We start from the raw sequence: 17496 nt of genomic DNA, 5'->3' as shown, positions 1-17496 counted from the left end.
AGCACGGAGCCCAGGGGAACCCTTGGCCAGATGCCCAGGGGGAGCCTGAGGTCCAGTCCATGCCCTTGACTATTCCTCCCAGTCCCAGCTCCCGGGGGTTGGAGGTAGATGCCCCACCTCCCAGCCTCATTTTCTGAATGGCCCGGACCAGCTTTCCTTTGTTGTGGTCCACCAGGGGGCGGGGAGAGGAATGATGCTTCCCGAGTTTGGGGGAACCAGGAAGAGGTCCTGGGGTGGGGGTGGGGGGAGGCACGGAGCAGCCTCCCTTCTCTCTCTAGGTTCCCAACCCAAGAGAACCAACAGTGAACTGACTGGCAACCTGCCTCCTCCATGTATGTGCATCCACCCTCCCCACAAGCTCCTCTTCTCCCGGCATGCAGAACGGGGTCCTCAGGAACCAGCCATCACTCTCCTTTCCTGCCTGTCTCCTCTCTCTCTCTCCCTCTCTTCCGTCGATCCGACCCTCCTTCCTTCCTTCCTTCCTTCCTTCCTTCCTTCCTTCCTTGCCTCCCCGCCCCTCCCCATTCTAGGGCTGGCTGGGGGCGGAGCCCAAGGGTCTGGGGCGGGGGAGATGGAGAGAGGAAGGCCAGTGCCCGCGCGTGGGGAGGGGTCGGGGTGGGAGTTCGCCCGTGGGTTTGGGTGTGAACTACCTCCTGGAGGTTTGACCCTGGGATGAAATACCCAAGCTATCCGCAAAAGCCGCCACAGAGGACAGATAAGGAGTCCTATATAAGGCGCGGGCACCTGCAGCCTCCACCTCCTCGTCTTCCTTCCCATCTCTGCACCTTGGCTCCCTAGTGCTGCGGCCCTGCTGGAAGAGCCTGGCCGCGTGGCTGGCTGCGCTGCGTGCCCACCAGTGTGTGCATTAGAGCGGCTGCTCGGAGAGGTCCCATCGCCGGCTGAGACATGGCCCAGTTCCTGGCCCCGCTCCTCACCCTGATTGCTCTCTGGCTGGCCCCGACGGGGCGCGCCCGACCGCTGGTGGACGCCGGGCCTCACGTCTACTATGGCTGGGGGGAGCCCATTCGTCTGCGGCATCTCTACACGGCCAATCGGCACGGGCTCGCCAGCTTCTCCTTCCTCCGGATCCACCGCGACGGCCGCGTGGACGGCAGCCGGAGTCAGAGCGCGCTCAGTAAGTGGCTCAGGGGTGGGTGCGGGGGTGCATGCGGGCTCGCTGCCTTCCCGGTGGCGGGCATCGGAGGAGCCCCGAGCCCCCAGGAAGGAAGCCGGTCGAGGCTCAGCCCGGCTGGCTTCTCTGCGCAGAGTTCCGGCCTGGCAGCACCTCGGTGCGTCCTCAGCCCCGTTGGATCAGGGCAACCCCGATTTCTGCCCGGCGGCGCTGACACTCCCCGCCGACACCCCTCCAAAGGTTTACCCGTGGGAGGCCGCTGGGAGATGCGGCGCCCGGGCTGAGAGCGCCGTCCCCTGCCCCCCTCACCCGTCTCCTTTCCGCCCAGGTTTGCTGGAGATCAAGGCGGTAGCTCTTCGGATGGTGGCGATCAAGGGTGTCCATAGCTCTCGGTACCTGTGTATGGGAGACGCCGGGAAACTCCAGGGATCGGTAAATCACTTCCCCTACCCGACCCTCCCAGGCCGGGGCAAGCGGCTCCCCGGGGCTTTCCCATCCGGGGGCGCTGGGGCGATCAGCCCACTTCTGCCAGCCCCCATCTGGGGGCTTAAACGCGGAGCGAGGTTGGTTTATTGCTCCGTGTGACCCGGGGCTCCAAATGACTCGACTCTGAGCCTCAGTTTCTTCGGCTGTAAAACAGCGACGGTAACGCTTGGCCGAGGCTCTAATGAGATTAGAGCTGCCCGCCGCTTAGCTGGCGTGGGAACTCGGCTGGAGGGGAATTGTGGGTTGTGCTGGAGGTGCGGTCCCAGACTGCAGCCCGGAGGGCCGGCGGCTCCAGCTCCATCCCAAGTCGGGGGAGGGGGCTGTTACCTTGCCGCTTCCCGGGGTGGTGAGAGACGGGAGGCGTCGAGAGCCGTTACTTTGGCTGAGCCTCCTCTTCCGCCAAGCTTCGGCCGCAAATCCAGAGCCGAAAAGCCCGAGCGCGCAGCCGGGCTTGCTTTGTGCGGGCGTCTTGGCATTCGCAGCGGGGAAATTAGAAGCGATTGGCTTCCTCGCCGGCTGCCGAGAGCCCTCAGGGCTCCCCTTCATTCTGGGCAGGCCCTCCCCAAAGGGCTCTCCTGCCGCTTCGGAGAGCTCTAAGCACCCACACCTGGGAGGCCCGGGGGAGAAGCGCACGCTTGGGACGCTGGCTGGGGCTCCGTTTTTTAATAAAAGCCTAAGGGGAAGGCCCGAGCTTTCCCGACCCCTCCGAGGCCCCCTAGCCCGTGGCAGTGGAGCCGCGCTCCCCTTCGGAGTTTCTCGATAAAACGAGCACCTCCCTCCGAGCAAGGCTAGCCAAGGCTCTCCAAGGAGCCGGGGATGGAAGCGTTGGGCCTGAACTAGTTACCGCGTTAAAACTGGCCCTAAGGAGAAAGCAAAACAGTCCCTGCCCCTGAGGGGCTCCCTGGCTGGTTGGGGAGGGGGCCTCCCGGCAACCCCCGAGGCTCTGGGGCTAGGCCTTTAGCCTCTGGGGAGCTGGGGGTTTCCTTTGGTTTAAACTGGGAGGGGGAGGGGGGAGAGGCAGCACCTTTTTTACTGTGTGAATTGGGAGTCTCCGGAGAGATCACAGAGTTCGGGGCCGGCCAACTTCAAAGCCTGCGCTATTGTTATGCAAAGGGATTCCCTTTTTACCGGGTAATTGTGGCCGATTCCCGGATGCCCCATTTTCAATCCAGGCTCTTGCAAATGGTCTGGATAGTTTTCCCCCCAACTTAGTGTTTCTTCTGTCACCAGAATCCGGGGCTCCCAGAGCCCGCAGGCCGGTCCCCGGGCTGGACTCTTCAAATGAGAATAATAAACAGTCCCGGCCCGTCAGGCGGTCGGTGGTCCCCTGCTCCCCTGTCCCTGTTAAGCCCCGGCCTAGTGGGAGAGCTCGCCCCCTCTGAAAAGGAGCTGGGCCCATGGAAAATCCCTAATTAGCAGCCAACAAAGGCGAGAGTTCAAAGGGACCCACTATAAAGCCCCCTCTCTCCCTGGGGTCATCCGCGGCTGTTGGCTGTGGGAGGTCTGAGAAGGGTGGTCCGAGGAGGGCTGGTCAGGGGCCCCTGGTGCCCTGCTGCCCCGCTGTGAATGCCCACCCCCACCCCTTGTGCTCGCCCCAGCTTCCCAGGCCAGATCCCGTTGCCTGCTCCCATGATGCCGAGAGAGCCCCGCTTTGATTAGCCTCTACGCTGGATGCTTGGTGACCCGAGCTCGGGGCTTTTGATGTCCCCAGCTTGTTTTGTGACTGGGAACCATTGATGTCGGGTCCCTTTGTGACCTTTATTAGTTAAATACTTGAAGAGGAGGGGAGGCCTGCCGGGGAGTAAAGAAAGGACAAGGGAGGGGCCCCTGGGGAGCTGGGGGGCCCCAAAAGGCACCGGGCCAGTTTCTCCTATGGGGGCACTTACTTGAAGTGGCTGCACCTATGGCCCTCCTGGGCTTTCTGGCCTGCCAAGCCCCAGTCACTCAGCAGGAGAAACATAGAAAGCCTCAGGGAGGGCAGCCATGGGCCTCGATGTATCCCGAGGGGCGTCCCCCCCCCCCCAGGAGAGATCAGACAAATGCGGTTGGGCTTCTGAGGGTGAGAGATTTCATTCAGATGGAGGAAGAGTTTCCCACCAAGCCAAGTGTTCCAGAGGGCTGCGGGCTGCCTCTGGGTCTTAGAGCAGAGGCTGGATAGTGCCTGCTTGGGGACGAGGCTTCCCCAACAGAAATGGATTGGACTCGGTTCCTCTGGGGCTCCCCTTCTCCCTCCCCCCCCCCCCCCCCCAGGTGCTGAGGTTCCGTGTGGAGGAGGAAGAAACTTCCCTGAAGNGGAGTAAAGAAAGGACAAGGGAGGGGCCCCTGGGGAGCTGGGGGGCCCCAAAAGGCACCGGGCCAGTTTCTCCTATGGGGGCACTTACTTGAAGTGGCTGCACCTATGGCCCTCCTGGGCTTTCTGGCCTGCCAAGCCCCAGTCACTCAGCAGGAGAAACATAGAAAGCCTCAGGGAGGGCAGCCATGGGCCTCGATGTATCCCGAGGGGCGTCCCCCCCCCCCCCAGGAGAGATCAGACAAATGCGGTTGGGCTTCTGAGGGTGAGAGATTTCATTCAGATGGAGGAAGAGTTTCCCACCAAGCCAAGTGTTCCAGAGGGCTGCGGGCTGCCTCTGGGTCTTAGAGCAGAGGCTGGATAGTGCCTGCTTGGGGACGAGGCTTCCCCAACAGAAATGGATTGGACTCGGTTCCTCTGGGGCTCCCCTTCTCCCTCCCCCCCCCCCCCGCCCAGGTGCTGAGGTTCCGTGTGGAGGAGGAAGAAACTTCCCTGAAGAATTTCCAGGGCCCAATCACTTGGAATCCTGAGGCACATAAGCAAGCACCAGAGAGAGGGACATGTCTGACAGAAATAGACAGGGGTGGGGGCAGCTGGGTAGCTCAGTGGATGGAGAGCCAGGCCTCGAGACTGGGAGGTCCTGGGTTCAAATCTGGCCTCAGACACTTCCCAACTGCATGACCCTGGGCAAGTCACTTGACTCCCATTGCCTACCCTGACCACTCTTCCACCTTGGAGCTGATACACAGTATTGACTCCAAGATGGAAGGTGAGGGTTTAAAAATAGAAAGAAAGAAACAGACGGGGGCAAGACGATTTCTAGGGTTCCTACCAGCTCTGCTGTGCCCCTATGGCTCTGGATTGGAGGGGACGGAACACACAAAGGGAGCCAACGAGGAACTGGGAGCCTGAGACGATCCATCATTGGACCTGCTCAGAAATAGAATGAGCTGCCCTAGGAGGTAGTGAGCTCTCCGTCCCAGGAGGTCTGGAAGCAGAGACTTGATGTCCTCTTGTCAGGGATGGAGAGTTTGGGAATGGGGGGGGCACACACTTCCAGAGTCCCTCCAACTCTGATTTGGAGATGGGGAGGGTCTGAGGCTTCTGGCTCCGTTTCTCTCAGGGTTTCCATTTTCCGGACGGTTGACTGAATAACCAGCAGCTCTACTTGTGACTTCATTATTGTTTGCAGTTAACCAAGAACTGTCAAAGCAGCTCCTCCTGGAGGTTTTATTACAGTTAAAAGAGTTCACCGGGACCATCACCTGCAGTTCACTGACCCCTGAACCAGAGCCAGAAAGAGTCCCGGGCCCTGGTGGCCCCTGAGCTCTGAACCTTGGTTATAAACGTTGCCTGAGGGGGGAGGGAAGTGCTGGGACTCTTGGGGGGGGGAGAGTCAGGGACATTGAGGGTTCTAATTGGCTCATTGGAAATGGGGGGGGGTTCTTCCTCGATATCCCGGGCACCTGGCACAAGGCGGGCTTATCGTTCCCTAAAATGAGGGGTTTGGACTGGTTGGACCCGAAGGTTCCTTTCAGCTCTGCCTTTGGGAAATTCTCCACTGTCATCCGAGACCGCCTTATCCCAGCACCTTTAGGTGGAGGAGGGGGGAGGCCCAGCTTGGAGGCCTCCCTGGGTCAGCCCTTTCCGTTTTAGGAAAGCTCCACCTCTTAGTTTTGCCTCAGTTGAAGTCTTTGACGCTTCAACTCACTTTTGGTTGTCCCTAGCCGGGTCTTCTGGGACCAAGCCCAGGAAATCAGGTCCCTGCAGTGATCAAAGGCAAATGCCCGGGCGGGCTAAGCACAGTTATCTTGGTCGTGTCTTCTGGAGGCTGTGTTTGCTGAGCTCAGAGGGAGGGAAGAAGGAAAGTGGCATGGACTTAAGAGCTCCAGGCACTGGGCCAAGTGCTTTAAAAATGTTCTCCAGGGGGCAGCTGGGTAGCTCAGAGGATGGAGAGCTGGGCCTAGAGACGGGAGGTCCTGGGTTCAAATCCGGCCTCAGACACTTCCCAGCTGTGTGACCCTGGGCAAGTCACTTGACCCCCATGGCCCACCCTGACCACTCTTCTGCCTTGGAGCCGATACACAGAAGTTAAGGGCTTAAAAAAATAAATTTAAAAAAACATTCTCTAGATTGAGCCTCCCAAAAGCCTTGGGAGGGAGGTGCTATTAGGATTCCCATTCTACTGTTGGAGAAACTGAGACAGATAGCAATTAGGTGACTTGTCTAGGATCACACAGCTAGCTCTGTTCTGAGGTAGGATTTGAATTCAGGTCTTCCTTAATCCTTATCTTAATCCCATACGGGGGGGTGGGGGGCATGCCTATACCGTCCACTTGGTAAGAGACAGAAGTGAGATTTGAACTAGATCCCTTGGCCCTGGCAAATCTGTTTCCCTCTCTGATCTTGGCTTCCTCATTTGTTAAGTGAAGCTAATCAGCCCTCAAGTACCCAGTGGAATGGATTATTAGGAGTCTCGGGTCAGATGGTGCCTTTAAATGCCATTCAAAGTGTCCTTACAGGGGCAGCTGGGTAGCTCAGTGGATGGAGAGTCAGGCCTAGAGACGGGAGGTCCTGGGTTCAAACCCGGCCTCAGACACTTCCCCGCTGTGTGACCCTGGGCAAGTCACTTGACCCCCATGGCCCACGCTCACCACTTTTCCGCCTAGGAGCCAATGCACAGAAGTTAAGGGTTAAAAAACAAAAAAAGCGTCCTGCCTGTCCCTGCCCCCCCCCCCCCCGGCCTCTCAGCTGTCGTCCAGAATAATGACTGGGTTCAAATGGGGCTTGTGTCTTGTCCAGGTGAGGTTCTCCGCCGAAGACTGCACCTTCGAGGAGCGGATCCGCCCGGATGGCTACAACGTGTACCAGTCCCACAAGTACGGCCTCCCCATCTCCCTGTGCAGTGACCGGCAGAGGCAGCAGGCCCAAGGCAAGGACTACCTGCCGCTGTCTCACTTCCTGCCCATGATCAACTCGATCCCTCTGGAGGCCGAGGAGTTCGAGGGCCCCGGGCTGTTCTCCTCGCCCCTGGAGACGGACAGCATGGACCCCTTTGGCCTCACCTCCAAACTGTCGGCTGTGAAGAGCCCCAGCTTTCAGAAGTAAGCAGGGCCTGCCCCCCGGGAGGCCCAGGCCCAGCCTCCCTTGTGCTTGTCCTCGCCCGGGAAGCCTCCTGCTCCCCCCAAGGGGCCCTGGGCGGGCTTCGGGCTGCCTCCCTGGAGAGAGCCACGCTTGTAATTTTGTAAATAGACAAAGTGTCCCGAGGTGGCACAAGTGTAGAATCTCCCACGCGGGCAGGCCCCCTCCGAGGGTGCAGGAGAGCCCGCCTTAGGGTGCAGGAGAGCCCGCCTTATGCTGTGAATCCGAGAGCTGGAAGGACAGACTTGCTCAGCCCCAGGCGCCGAGAACAGACACACACGGGACCCCCCAGTCTCCTTGGCCAGGGGGCAGGAGGACCAGGGCGGGTCCTGACGGGGCTGCTCTGGCCTGGAAGAGGCCCCACCCCGCCTCCTCAGGGCGAAAGGAGCAGAGCCGGCTCAGGCCGGGGTGAATGATCTCTCCCTCCTGCCTACTAAGCACCAAATTGCCCCTGGGAGATAAGGCCGCAACCCACTGTGCGCCCTGCTGACTCCCTCCTTGAACCTGGCTTACCTTAACTGATAGGAAGGGATGAAGAGAGATTGCCACCCGGCCTGAGGGCTGCCTGTCTTCCCAAAGTAAACACAGCTTGAAAGGCGAAGAGATAGAAGCCGGCTCTGGAGGCCCTTCCGGGCCGGCCCAGTCACCCGGGGTGACTCTCAGAGATGGCGAGCCAGCGGCAGCCACGCCGAGGGAATCCCCGCAGCTTCTGCGCCTCTTCCTTCTCCTCTTGCTGTCTGTAGCCTCCTGTGCAAGCCCGGTTTCCAGAGAGGGGGGAGCTGGGAGCTGGGAAGAGGCCCCGGCCTTTGGGGGAGGGCTTCCCCAGGCGCCTCGCCCCAGCCCAAGAGGAGAAAATCCAGCGGATCCCTGGGAAAACCGGCTCCGTTTCATCAGGCTCTTCCCTTCCTCTGCCTAGCACTTAGCGGCCAATGTGATATTTATGACTAATTTATTTTCATAGGCACAGCCCTTTATTTTCTTACTTTATTTATGCCCAAATCGTATTTATGTGCCCATGGGAATTTTGTATTGTACAGTAACCTGATATTGGTTTGTATCAAAGCCGGGGTTGGTTCTTGTTTGTTTCTTTTTTTTTTAAGCCCTCACCTTCCACCTTAGAATCACTACTGTGTATTGTCTCACAGGTGGAAGAGTGGGAAGGGTGGGCCATGGGGGTCAAGTGACTTGCCCAGGGTCACACAGCTGGGAAGTGTCTGAGGCCAGATTTGAACCCAGGACCTCCTGTCTCTAGGCCTGGCTCTCCATCCACTGAGCTACCCAGCTGCCCCCTCTTGTTTCTTTCTGAACCCCTTGCCTTCCACCTTAGAATCAATACCATGTATGGGTTCCAAGGCAGAGTGGTAAGGGCTAGGCAATGGGGGTCAAGTGACTTACCCAGGGTCACACAGCTAGGAAGTGTCTGAGGCCAAGCTGGAACCCAGAACCTCTCGGCTTTAGGCCTGGCTCTCAATCTCCTGAGCCGCCTAGCTGCCCTCCTGTCTCATTTCTTAAGAGATTTAAGTGGGAGGAAGAGAGAATGTCATCCAGATAACATGCTAAAAGGAGGCATGGACTCTTTCTCGAGGTCAACAAGCATATATTAAGTGCTTACTGTGTGCCTTGTGCCAAGACCTTTGTCGGGGATGGTGTGGATGCCAGGAGAAGGTTCTTGCCCATACAATAGCCTGGTCCTCCCGGCTCCCAGGGCCTTGGCTTTGCTTTAGGGTTTTATCTGGGGTGCCTCCCCCACCCCACCACTGCTAAACAGGAATAGGAATAAATGGGTTCTGGTCTCGGAGCTCTTTCTGCTCCAGTTAGGGGCAGACCCCAAAGCACCTCTGCAACTGCTTCATGGATCTCTGAACCCAGAAATCCTTGGACTTCTGCAGAGCAGAGGAAAGAGCGCTGAGAATTCTCCTGGAGAGGAGCTCCAGGCCCATCTCACTGCTCTGACATTTCAGCCCAATCTCACTGGCCTAAGCCTTCCTCAGTTTCCTCATCTGTAAAGTGGAGCCATAGGCTACTCACTCTGCCTGTGTCCAACGGCCGTGGCCAGCCCAGAAGCACTCTGGCAATGTACCGTGCTTGAGAGTAGAAAAGGTCTGGCCAGCCAGAGCACTGAGTGGTGGGGGATGGAGCTGGCACTCCTCGAATCTCCGCAGACAGCCTTCTGCCTCCATTCAAGCCCAGATCTGGCCGCTGCCTCCTTACAAATAAACATCCTGGTCAAAATCCTCAGGCTGCAGGCAGATCTTGCCCATGTGAGGTAGCTGGGGACTGCTGGAAGTGGTGACGTCTTGGGAACTATGGGAAGGATCACAGGAGCAGAGATGCAGAGCTTATCTGTTGTTACTAACCCACTTGTTTTATACCTAAGGAAATGAGTTCCAGAAAAGGCAAGTGACCTGTCAAAGGCCACCCAGGTTGGATCAGATAGCCAGAACCAACATTTCTGCAGCATTATAAGGATTACAAAGCACTGGACAGAGATAGGATCTCAAACTGATCCTAATAACAATCCTAGGAGATAGGTTCCATGATCATCTCCCCATTTGTGGATAAGGAAACTGAGGCTGAGAGAGTTTGTCCGCTAGCATTTGTGAAACGCCTACCAGATTCCAGATTGTCTTAAATGCTGAAGTGGGGGGCAGCTGGGTAGCTCAGTGGATGGAGAGCCAGGCCTAGAGACGGGAGGTCCTGGGTTCAAATCTGCCCTCAGACGCTTCCCAGCCGTGTGACCCTGGGCAAGTCACTTGACCCCCATGGCCCACCCTTACCGCTCTTCTGCCTTGGAGCCAATACACAGTATTGACTCTTAAGACAGAAGGTGAGGGTTTAATTAAAAAATAAATAAGTAAAAATAAAAAAAGAAATGCTGAAGTGATTGGCTCACAGTTAACACTGCTTCTAAGTGTTTCTGAGGCAAGACTTGAACTCAGGTCTTCCGGACCCCTAGTGTGCCCACTAGACTACACTAATATTTCTCCCTCTCTCCCATTCCCGGCTCTCACTTTGTCTCCTCCCTCTGCCCCTTCTTCCCCCCAGCTCTGAAACTGCAGGATTCTGCGGGTTAGTTACTTCCACGCCAAATTAAGCCTCCAGTCTGAGAGCCATCCAGCTTCCCGTATAGAGAAACACTAGTTCGAATCTTTTAGGGTTTGGAAGTTACCAAGATAGCAGCCGCGGCTCCCTTTGCCACTCCCCTGGTGCTTACCTTGGAACCAAGAGCTGTCAAATGTCTCTTGGAGGTTTCATCACAGGGAGAAAGAGTTTCCTGGAGCCGGCGAGCGACAACCTTCAGTTCACTGACCCCCGATCCTGAGCCAGAAAGAACCCCGGGCTTGGGGGCCCTCGTAGCCCCTCGAGCTCCAAATGCCAGCTTACAGAGCCTGGCACCTGGGGTATAAACACTGACTGAGGCGGGTGGACAAATGGACTTTCATAGAGGAGCAAAGCATTTGGGCTCTTGGGTAGGAACATGTGAACTGAGGGTTTTCCGCCAGGACCAGTATTATCATTACACATAATCTCCAACTATAATCAGTTTATTGGAATTGTAAATGGAACGTAGGCATCCCACAGCTGCCTTTAAGAATGGCTCATCAGCGGGGCAGCTGGGCAGCTCAGTGGATTGAGAACCAGGCCTAGAGACGGGAGGTCCTGGGTTCAAATCTGGCCTCGGACACTTCCCAGTTGTGTGACCCTGGGCAAGTCACTTGACCCCCATTGACCACCCTTACCACTCTTCTGCCTTGAAGCCAATACACAGAAGTTAAGGGTTAATAAATAAATAAATAAATAAAAGGCTAAGAACCATGGATTCAGAAGAGGTGAGTTTGAATCCTGACTTGCCTGCGTCCTGCTTGGGTAATCCTGAGCAAATCCTTTCCCTCTCTCCTCTGAAAGCTGAGGGGATTGGATTTAGTAGCTTCTCAAGGCCCTTCTAGGCTGCCATTTTGGGGTTTTCCACTGTTATCTTTTTCAGTCCCCTGTTACAGTTTTGAAAGTCCAACTTTATCAGAGATGGAAAGAACCTTAGAGAGCTTCTAGTCCAAGCAACCCTGAGTAAGAAGCCATCCATCCTGCTTTAGTGAGGAGAGATGGGAGAGCCCCACTCTCTCCTGGGGTGCTTGAGCCACGCCCCTTTAGGCAGCTCTACCCAGTAAATGCTTATTGACGGACTCCAATCTGACTTGAATTTTATGTAACTTCCTTTCACTGATCCGAAACTCATCTTCTGGGATTAAATGGAGCAAGTCCAACCCCTCTTCCACAGCACAGCCCTTTAAATAAGGGAAGAAAACGGGCATCCTGTGGCCAGTCTTTCTGCTTGAGGTTAAATGTTTTCCAGGTCAAGCACGTTTACTTCCTTCAACCTGTCCTCATATAATGAGAATAGAAGTCAAGACTTGGGTTCAGATCTAGTCTATGACATTGTTTGATCCTGGGCAAGTCCTCGAGCTGTCTGCTTCAGTTTCTTCATCTGTTAAATGGGGATAAGAATACCTATAGTGTCTGCCTCATTAAGTTTGGGGGTATAGTTAAGTTATCAGTAAAAACACAGAGTGAGGTAGAAATAAATGTATCTCTTGTCCTCCACAAGGGGAAGGTTGGTCCCACGAAGGGGACTATTGACAGGTAATGGGGAGAATAAAGATATAGGGTGCCCCAAGTCCCTAAGTATGCCCTCAACCTCTGCCCATTATTGGTCTTACAATAATAATAGTCTATCTTCAGAATACTTGGCATTAATTCTCCCAGGACAGAAAGAAGGGGCATGGATACTGCCCATCATCATGGGATAGTGTAGAAGGGGGAGGAAGGAAGGAAGGAAGGAAGGAAGGAAGGAAAGAAGGAAGGGAAGGAGGAAGGAAGGAAATAAGGAAGGAAGGAAGAAAGGAAGGAAGGAAGGAAGTGTAGAAGGGGGAGGAAGGGAGGAAGGAAGGAAATAAGGAAGGGAAGGAGGAAGGAAGGAAGGGAGGGAGGAAGGAAGGAAGGGAGGGAGGGAGGAAGGAAGGGAGGAAAGAAGGAAGGAAGGAAAGTAGTAACTAAAAGGATTATGGGGTGGGTATCTGGTCTGAGCTCTGAAGGAAGTAAAGGATTCTAAGGGGTAGAGGAGAAAAGGGGATACATTCCAGCCATGAAGGTCAGCATATACAAAGGTGAGAAAGGAAATGCTGAATTCACAAAATAACAAAAAAGACCAGTTTACCTGAAACTGAGAGTCTGGTTGGAATAGTATGAAATAAGCCTGGAAACAGGTAGGAACACAGCTGTGAAAGGTCATATTTGTCAAACTCTTTATCCTCGAATCAAGAGGAAGCTACCAAGGGTCTTTCCTCAAAATAATAAAGAGTATTTATTTAAAGCCATCAGCAAGTACCATTTGTAAAGGGGACAAGGTAGAAGACCTCCCGATAAGATCAGGAGTGAAGCAGGGATGCCCATTATCACCTCTATTATTTAGTGTACTAGAAATGCTAGTGGTAGTAATTAGAGAAGAAAAAGAAATTGAAGGGATTAAAGTAGGCAATGAGGAAATAAAACTGTAGCTCTTTGCAGATATGCAAAGATATATACATGATATGATGGTATCCCTAGAGAATCCTAGAAAAATCAACTAAAAAACTAGTGGAAATAATCAACAACTTTAGCAAAGTTGCAGGATACAAAATAAACTCACATAAATCATCAGCATTCCTATACATTTTCAACAAAAATCAGCAGCAAGAATTAGACAGAGAAACTCCATTTAAAATCACTCTAGACAATATAAAATATTTGGGAATCTATCTGCCCAGACAAACGCAGGAAATATATGAACAGAACTACAAAATGCTTTCCACACAAATAAAACTAGATCTAAACAACTGGAAAAACATTAATTGCTCATGGGTAGGACGAGCTAACATAATAAAAATGACCATTCTGCCCAAATTAATTTATCTATTTAGTGCCATACCTATCAAACTACCAAAAAACGAATTCTCTAAAATTAGAAAAACATAATTACAAAATTCATCTGGAAGAACAAAAGATCAAGAATATCAATGGAACTAATGGGAAAAAATGTGAAAGACGGTGGTCTAGCAGTGCCAGATCTTAAACTGTACTATAAAGCAGTGATCATCACAACAGTCTGGTATGGGCTAAGAAATAGAATGGTGGATGGATGGTGTAGACTAGGGGTAAATGGCCTCACCAATCAATCTAGTGTTTGACAAACCCAAAGATCCCAGCATTTGGGATAAGAACCCACTATTTGACAAAAACTGCTGGGAAAATTGGAAAACAGTATGGCAAAAAATAGGTTTAGATTAATATCTCATACCCGATATCAAATAAGGTCAAATGATTACATGCTTTAAACATAAAGAGTGATAAGTAAATTAGGTGAACATGGAATAGTGTGGAACAGATCTATGGGGAAGGAAAGAATTTAGGACAAGCAAGAAATAGAGAATATTACAAAATGTAAAATGAACAATTTGTATTATATTAAATTTAAAAGGTTTTGTGCAAACAAAACCAATGCAATCAAAATTAGAAGGGAAGCAACAAACCGGGAAGAAATTTTTTATAATAAAATTCTCTGACAAAGGTCTAGTATCTCAAATATATGAAGAACTACGTGAAATTTATAAGAAATCAAATCATTCCCCAATTGACAAAAGGTCAAGTGATATGAATAGGCAGTTTTCAGATGAAGAAATCAAAACTATCAATAATGATATGAAAAAAATGTTCTAAATTTCTCCTGTTAGAGAAATGCAAATCAAAACAGCTCCGAAGTACCACCTTACACCTAGCAGATTGGCTAAGATGACAGTAAAGGAAAATAATAAGTGTTGGAGGGGATGTGGTAAAATTGGAACACTAATGCATTGCTGGTGGAGTTGTGAATTGATCCAACCATTCTGGAAGGCAATTTGAAATTATGCCCAAAGGGCTTTAAAAGAATGCATGTCCTTTGATCCAGCCATACCACTATTGGGTTTGTAACCCAGAGAGATTTAAAAATAGGAAAGGTTCTGTTTGTACAAAAATATTTATAGTTGACACTTTTTTGTGGTGGCTAAAAAAATTGGAAAATGAGGGGACGTCCTTCGATTGGGGAATGGCTGAAAAAATTGTGGTATCTGATGGGGATGGAATTCTGTTGTGCTGAAAGGAATAATGAACTGCTTGACTTCTATGAGAACTGGAAAGAGCTCCACGAACTGATTTGGAATGGAATAAGTAGAACCAGGAGAACATTGTACACAGTAACTGAAACGTTTTGGGATGCTCATATGGAATTGACTTTGCTACTAGGAGCAATGTAATAATAATCTAGGACAACCCTGAAGGATTTATGAGAAAGAATGCTATCCACATCAAGAGAAAGAACTGTGGGAGTAGATATCCAGAGGAAAACATATGATTTATCATTTGTTTATTTGGATATATGATTTGGGGTTTTGATTTTAAAAGATTATTCTATTATAAAAATGAATAATATGGAAATAGGATTTGAGTGATAATATATGTATAATCCAGTGATACTGCTTGTCAACTCTAAGAGGGGGGAGGGAAGAGGGGAGGGAGACAACAAGAATCATGTAAACATGGAAAAAGGATTCAAATTAAAAAATATTTTTAAAAGAGGAAGCTACCAAAGATTATGTGTCTGTTTTAAAAGCAGCAGCTTAGGTCATTTGGAAGAATGTCTTCAACAAGCTTAGCCACTAAGGGATGAATATTTTTGGCCATTCAGGAAAACCACTTCAGAAGGTTTGGGGAATAGGGAAGGTTGTAACTTCTATCACTGGAAAGATTATCCACAGAGAATGAAATCACAGCTCTTTGAATATATCTTTTATATCTAGCTATCTCTATCCATCCATCCATCCATCTATCTTGTTATTGAGTTGGGTCCTATCTTTCATGACCCCACTTGGTGTTTTCTTGGCAGAGATACTGGAATGTTTGCCATTTTCTTCTCCAGCTCATTGTACAAGTGAGGAAACTGAAGCAAACAGAGGGAAGTGATTTGACCAGGGTCACACAGCTAAGAAGTATTGGAGGGCTCAGGAAGACGAGTCTTCCTGACTCCAGACCCAGCCTTTGGCCACTGTCACCTGGCTTTCCCTTACATACACATTTCTGTATAGTATCGAAGTAAGTATTGCAAAGAAAATTAAAACGATGGCTCCTCACCATGTTGGGAATGATATATTCAAGCAACTGTGAGTAAGTGAGATGGAAAAATCCTTCGGTCCTTTGCATGAGCAAATCAGGAGATGATGCCTCTTCTTTAACATCATTTCCATTGATGAAGACCCATCAGCTTCTGATATGAAAGCACTGGGCATGGCTGAGGCCTTGAAGGAGAAGACCTTTCTTTCTTGGGTCTCCAGTAGCTGTGGTTGTAACTCCTGCAGGAGCAGTGAGTCCTCAGTTTGCTTCCCTAAAGGATAACTTGAGAACCCTGGGAGGTCCAGTGAGCCTAGCTGGGGCTCAGAGTCCTGGGCGGCTTCCACCAGGATCTGAGGGAAAATGCCTGGTCCCTGCTGCCTCCCCGTCTTCCCTCAGGGACCCTGGTTCCTTCAGCTAGGCTGGCTGGCATGTCTTCTATGTGGCAGTCAGTTGGCGCTTGGCAGTGGTGGTCCCTACTCCCCTGCATGATGGCCATTTGGGCTGGAATGGAAGCAGGGCTGGTGATCTGCAAGTGCTGCCATTCCCAAGGCTCTTGGGCCCACCTGTCTCCTGTTAGCAGTAGGTCAGCATTTGTGACTACTGATGGTAAAGAAAGTGGGGCCCCTTCTCCCTTCAATGACTTATTCTCTCAGTAAACTTGGGCAGAGTCTCCAGAGAGGACTGAAAGGAGAAGATGGGACAGGACAGGGTGCATTTATTTTAATTTATTATTATTTTTTTTAAACCCTCACCTTCCATCGTGGAGTCAATACTGTGTATTGGCTCCAAGGCAGAAGAGTGGTCAGGGTAGGCAATGGGGGTCAAGTGACTTGCCCAGGGTCACCCAGCTGGGAAGTGTCAGAGGTTGGATTTGAACCCAGGACCTCCCGTCTCTAGTCCTGGCTCTCCATCCTCTGAGCTACCCAGCTGTTCCCTGTATTCTTTTTTTTTTTTCTTTTTTAAACCCTTGTACTTCGGTGTATTGTCTCATAGGTGGAAGAGTGGTAAGGGTGGGCCATGGGGGTCAAGTGACTTGCCCAGGGTCACACAGTGGGGAAGTGGCTGAGGCCAGGTTTGAACCCAGGACCTCCCATCTCTAGGCCTGACTCTCACTCCACTGAGCTACCCAGCTGTTCCCTGTATTCTTTTTTAAAGTCTTCCAATTCTGATGTTCTTCTAAAGCTCTATCGAGTACAGACATTTTCTGTGCGAAGGTCCCTGTCCGTTCCGATAGTCTAGATGCTTAAAGGCCGACCAACACTGTTCCAAGGACATTCCATGCTCCAGGGTCTCTTTCAGTGCCGGCAGTCTGTTCTCTTCACTTTTGACTACTTCAAAAGAGATGTACAGTCCCAAGGATAAAACCACTCTGTCAACAGAGGCAGTGATTCATCAGCCGGGGTCTAAGTAACCCCCTTTGGTGGGATCGGTGAGCCTGTTGCTCTTGTGGAGAAGGAGCCCTGTGTGATCTGTCCGGCCAAGATGGACCGAGGGCTAGCCTTGCTTGCTGTTGGCTGACATCTCTGAGTCATGACCCCATTGGACCAATGGATAGGTACCCTTCCCTGCTTCCTCTGTAAATAGGGAGAGGGACGCTGGGGATTCCTTCCCCTTGGCCTTGCCCTCCCTTTCAACAGCCCCTTCGGGATGACCCTTGTCCTTGGGGCTTCTGTTCCTCAGAGCCACATCCAGACACTGGGGAGGAAGGTGGGGACTCTCGATTCTTTCCTAGAGCCCTGATGCCTCCCTGTGGCTGTTGGAAAAAGCCAGTCAGCCAAGCAGGACCAACGTTTCTGGGCTCCGGGTTCCATCTAGTGGTCAGTGCGCGCCACTTTGGAATCATTCATCTCGAGAGGATTTGACACTTGAGAGTTTGGGACCCTCCTGAAGCTTTAATGGCCCCTCCTCCTCTCCAGAGGTGACCTCCGAGGAGCCTCTCCTCGACTTCTCCTCCTCTCTGGCTCCCTTACTGCCTCCAATCGTGCCCAGGGCTCCCCCATCCTTAAAAAACAGAAACCTAAGCTCTCACTGGAACCATCCAGACATCTCCTTCCTTTTCCCCATCAGCCACACTGCTTTGGGGCTTCCTTGGAGCTCTCCCACATGCCTTCCTCCTCCAGGAAACTCATCACTGGGAAGTCTCCTTATGCTACAAGACAGGACTCCCTCCTCCTCAGTCTCCTCTGCTTCTGGCTGGACCTTCAGACCGGAGGGGCGGGCTCATGGGTTCTAAGGCCTCTATTTAAAAAGGGGGGGTCAAGACTCTTCT

At 52.1% G+C, this 17496-nt stretch overlaps 1 protein-coding gene across 1 annotated transcript; it reads left to right on the top strand.

Moving 5' to 3' along the window:
- Window positions 1–906: 906 nt before the first annotated feature.
- FGF19 (fibroblast growth factor 19) lies at window positions 907–7016 on the top strand. Its single transcript, XM_044680269.1, has 3 exons — window positions 907–1135; window positions 1461–1564; window positions 6711–7016. Exons 1-3 carry the CDS (start codon window positions 907–909, stop codon window positions 7014–7016), a joined length of 639 nt encoding a protein of 212 aa, XP_044536204.1.
- Window positions 7017–17496: the final 10480 nt, after the last annotated feature.

This window comes from Gracilinanus agilis, chromosome 6 (genome assembly GCF_016433145.1).
Source record: "Gracilinanus agilis isolate LMUSP501 chromosome 6, AgileGrace, whole genome shotgun sequence".
Lineage (NCBI taxonomy): Eukaryota > Metazoa > Chordata > Mammalia > Didelphimorphia > Didelphidae > Gracilinanus > Gracilinanus agilis.
This window is presented reverse-complemented; position numbering and strand designations above follow the sequence as displayed.

Excerpts from the sequence above, each read along its gene's own strand:
- FGF19 (XM_044680269.1), top strand. The coding sequence starts at position 907 with ATGGCCCAGTTCCTGGCCCCGCTCCTCACCCTGATTGCTCTCTGGCTG. Across the intron at positions 1,136-1,460 it reads CCGGAGTCAGAGCGCGCTCA|GTTTGCTGGAGATCAAGGCG; the intron begins GTAAGTGGCTCA and ends CTTTCCGCCCAG. Across the intron at positions 1,565-6,710 it reads CCGGGAAACTCCAGGGATCG|GTGAGGTTCTCCGCCGAAGA; the intron begins GTAAATCACTTC and ends TGTCTTGTCCAG.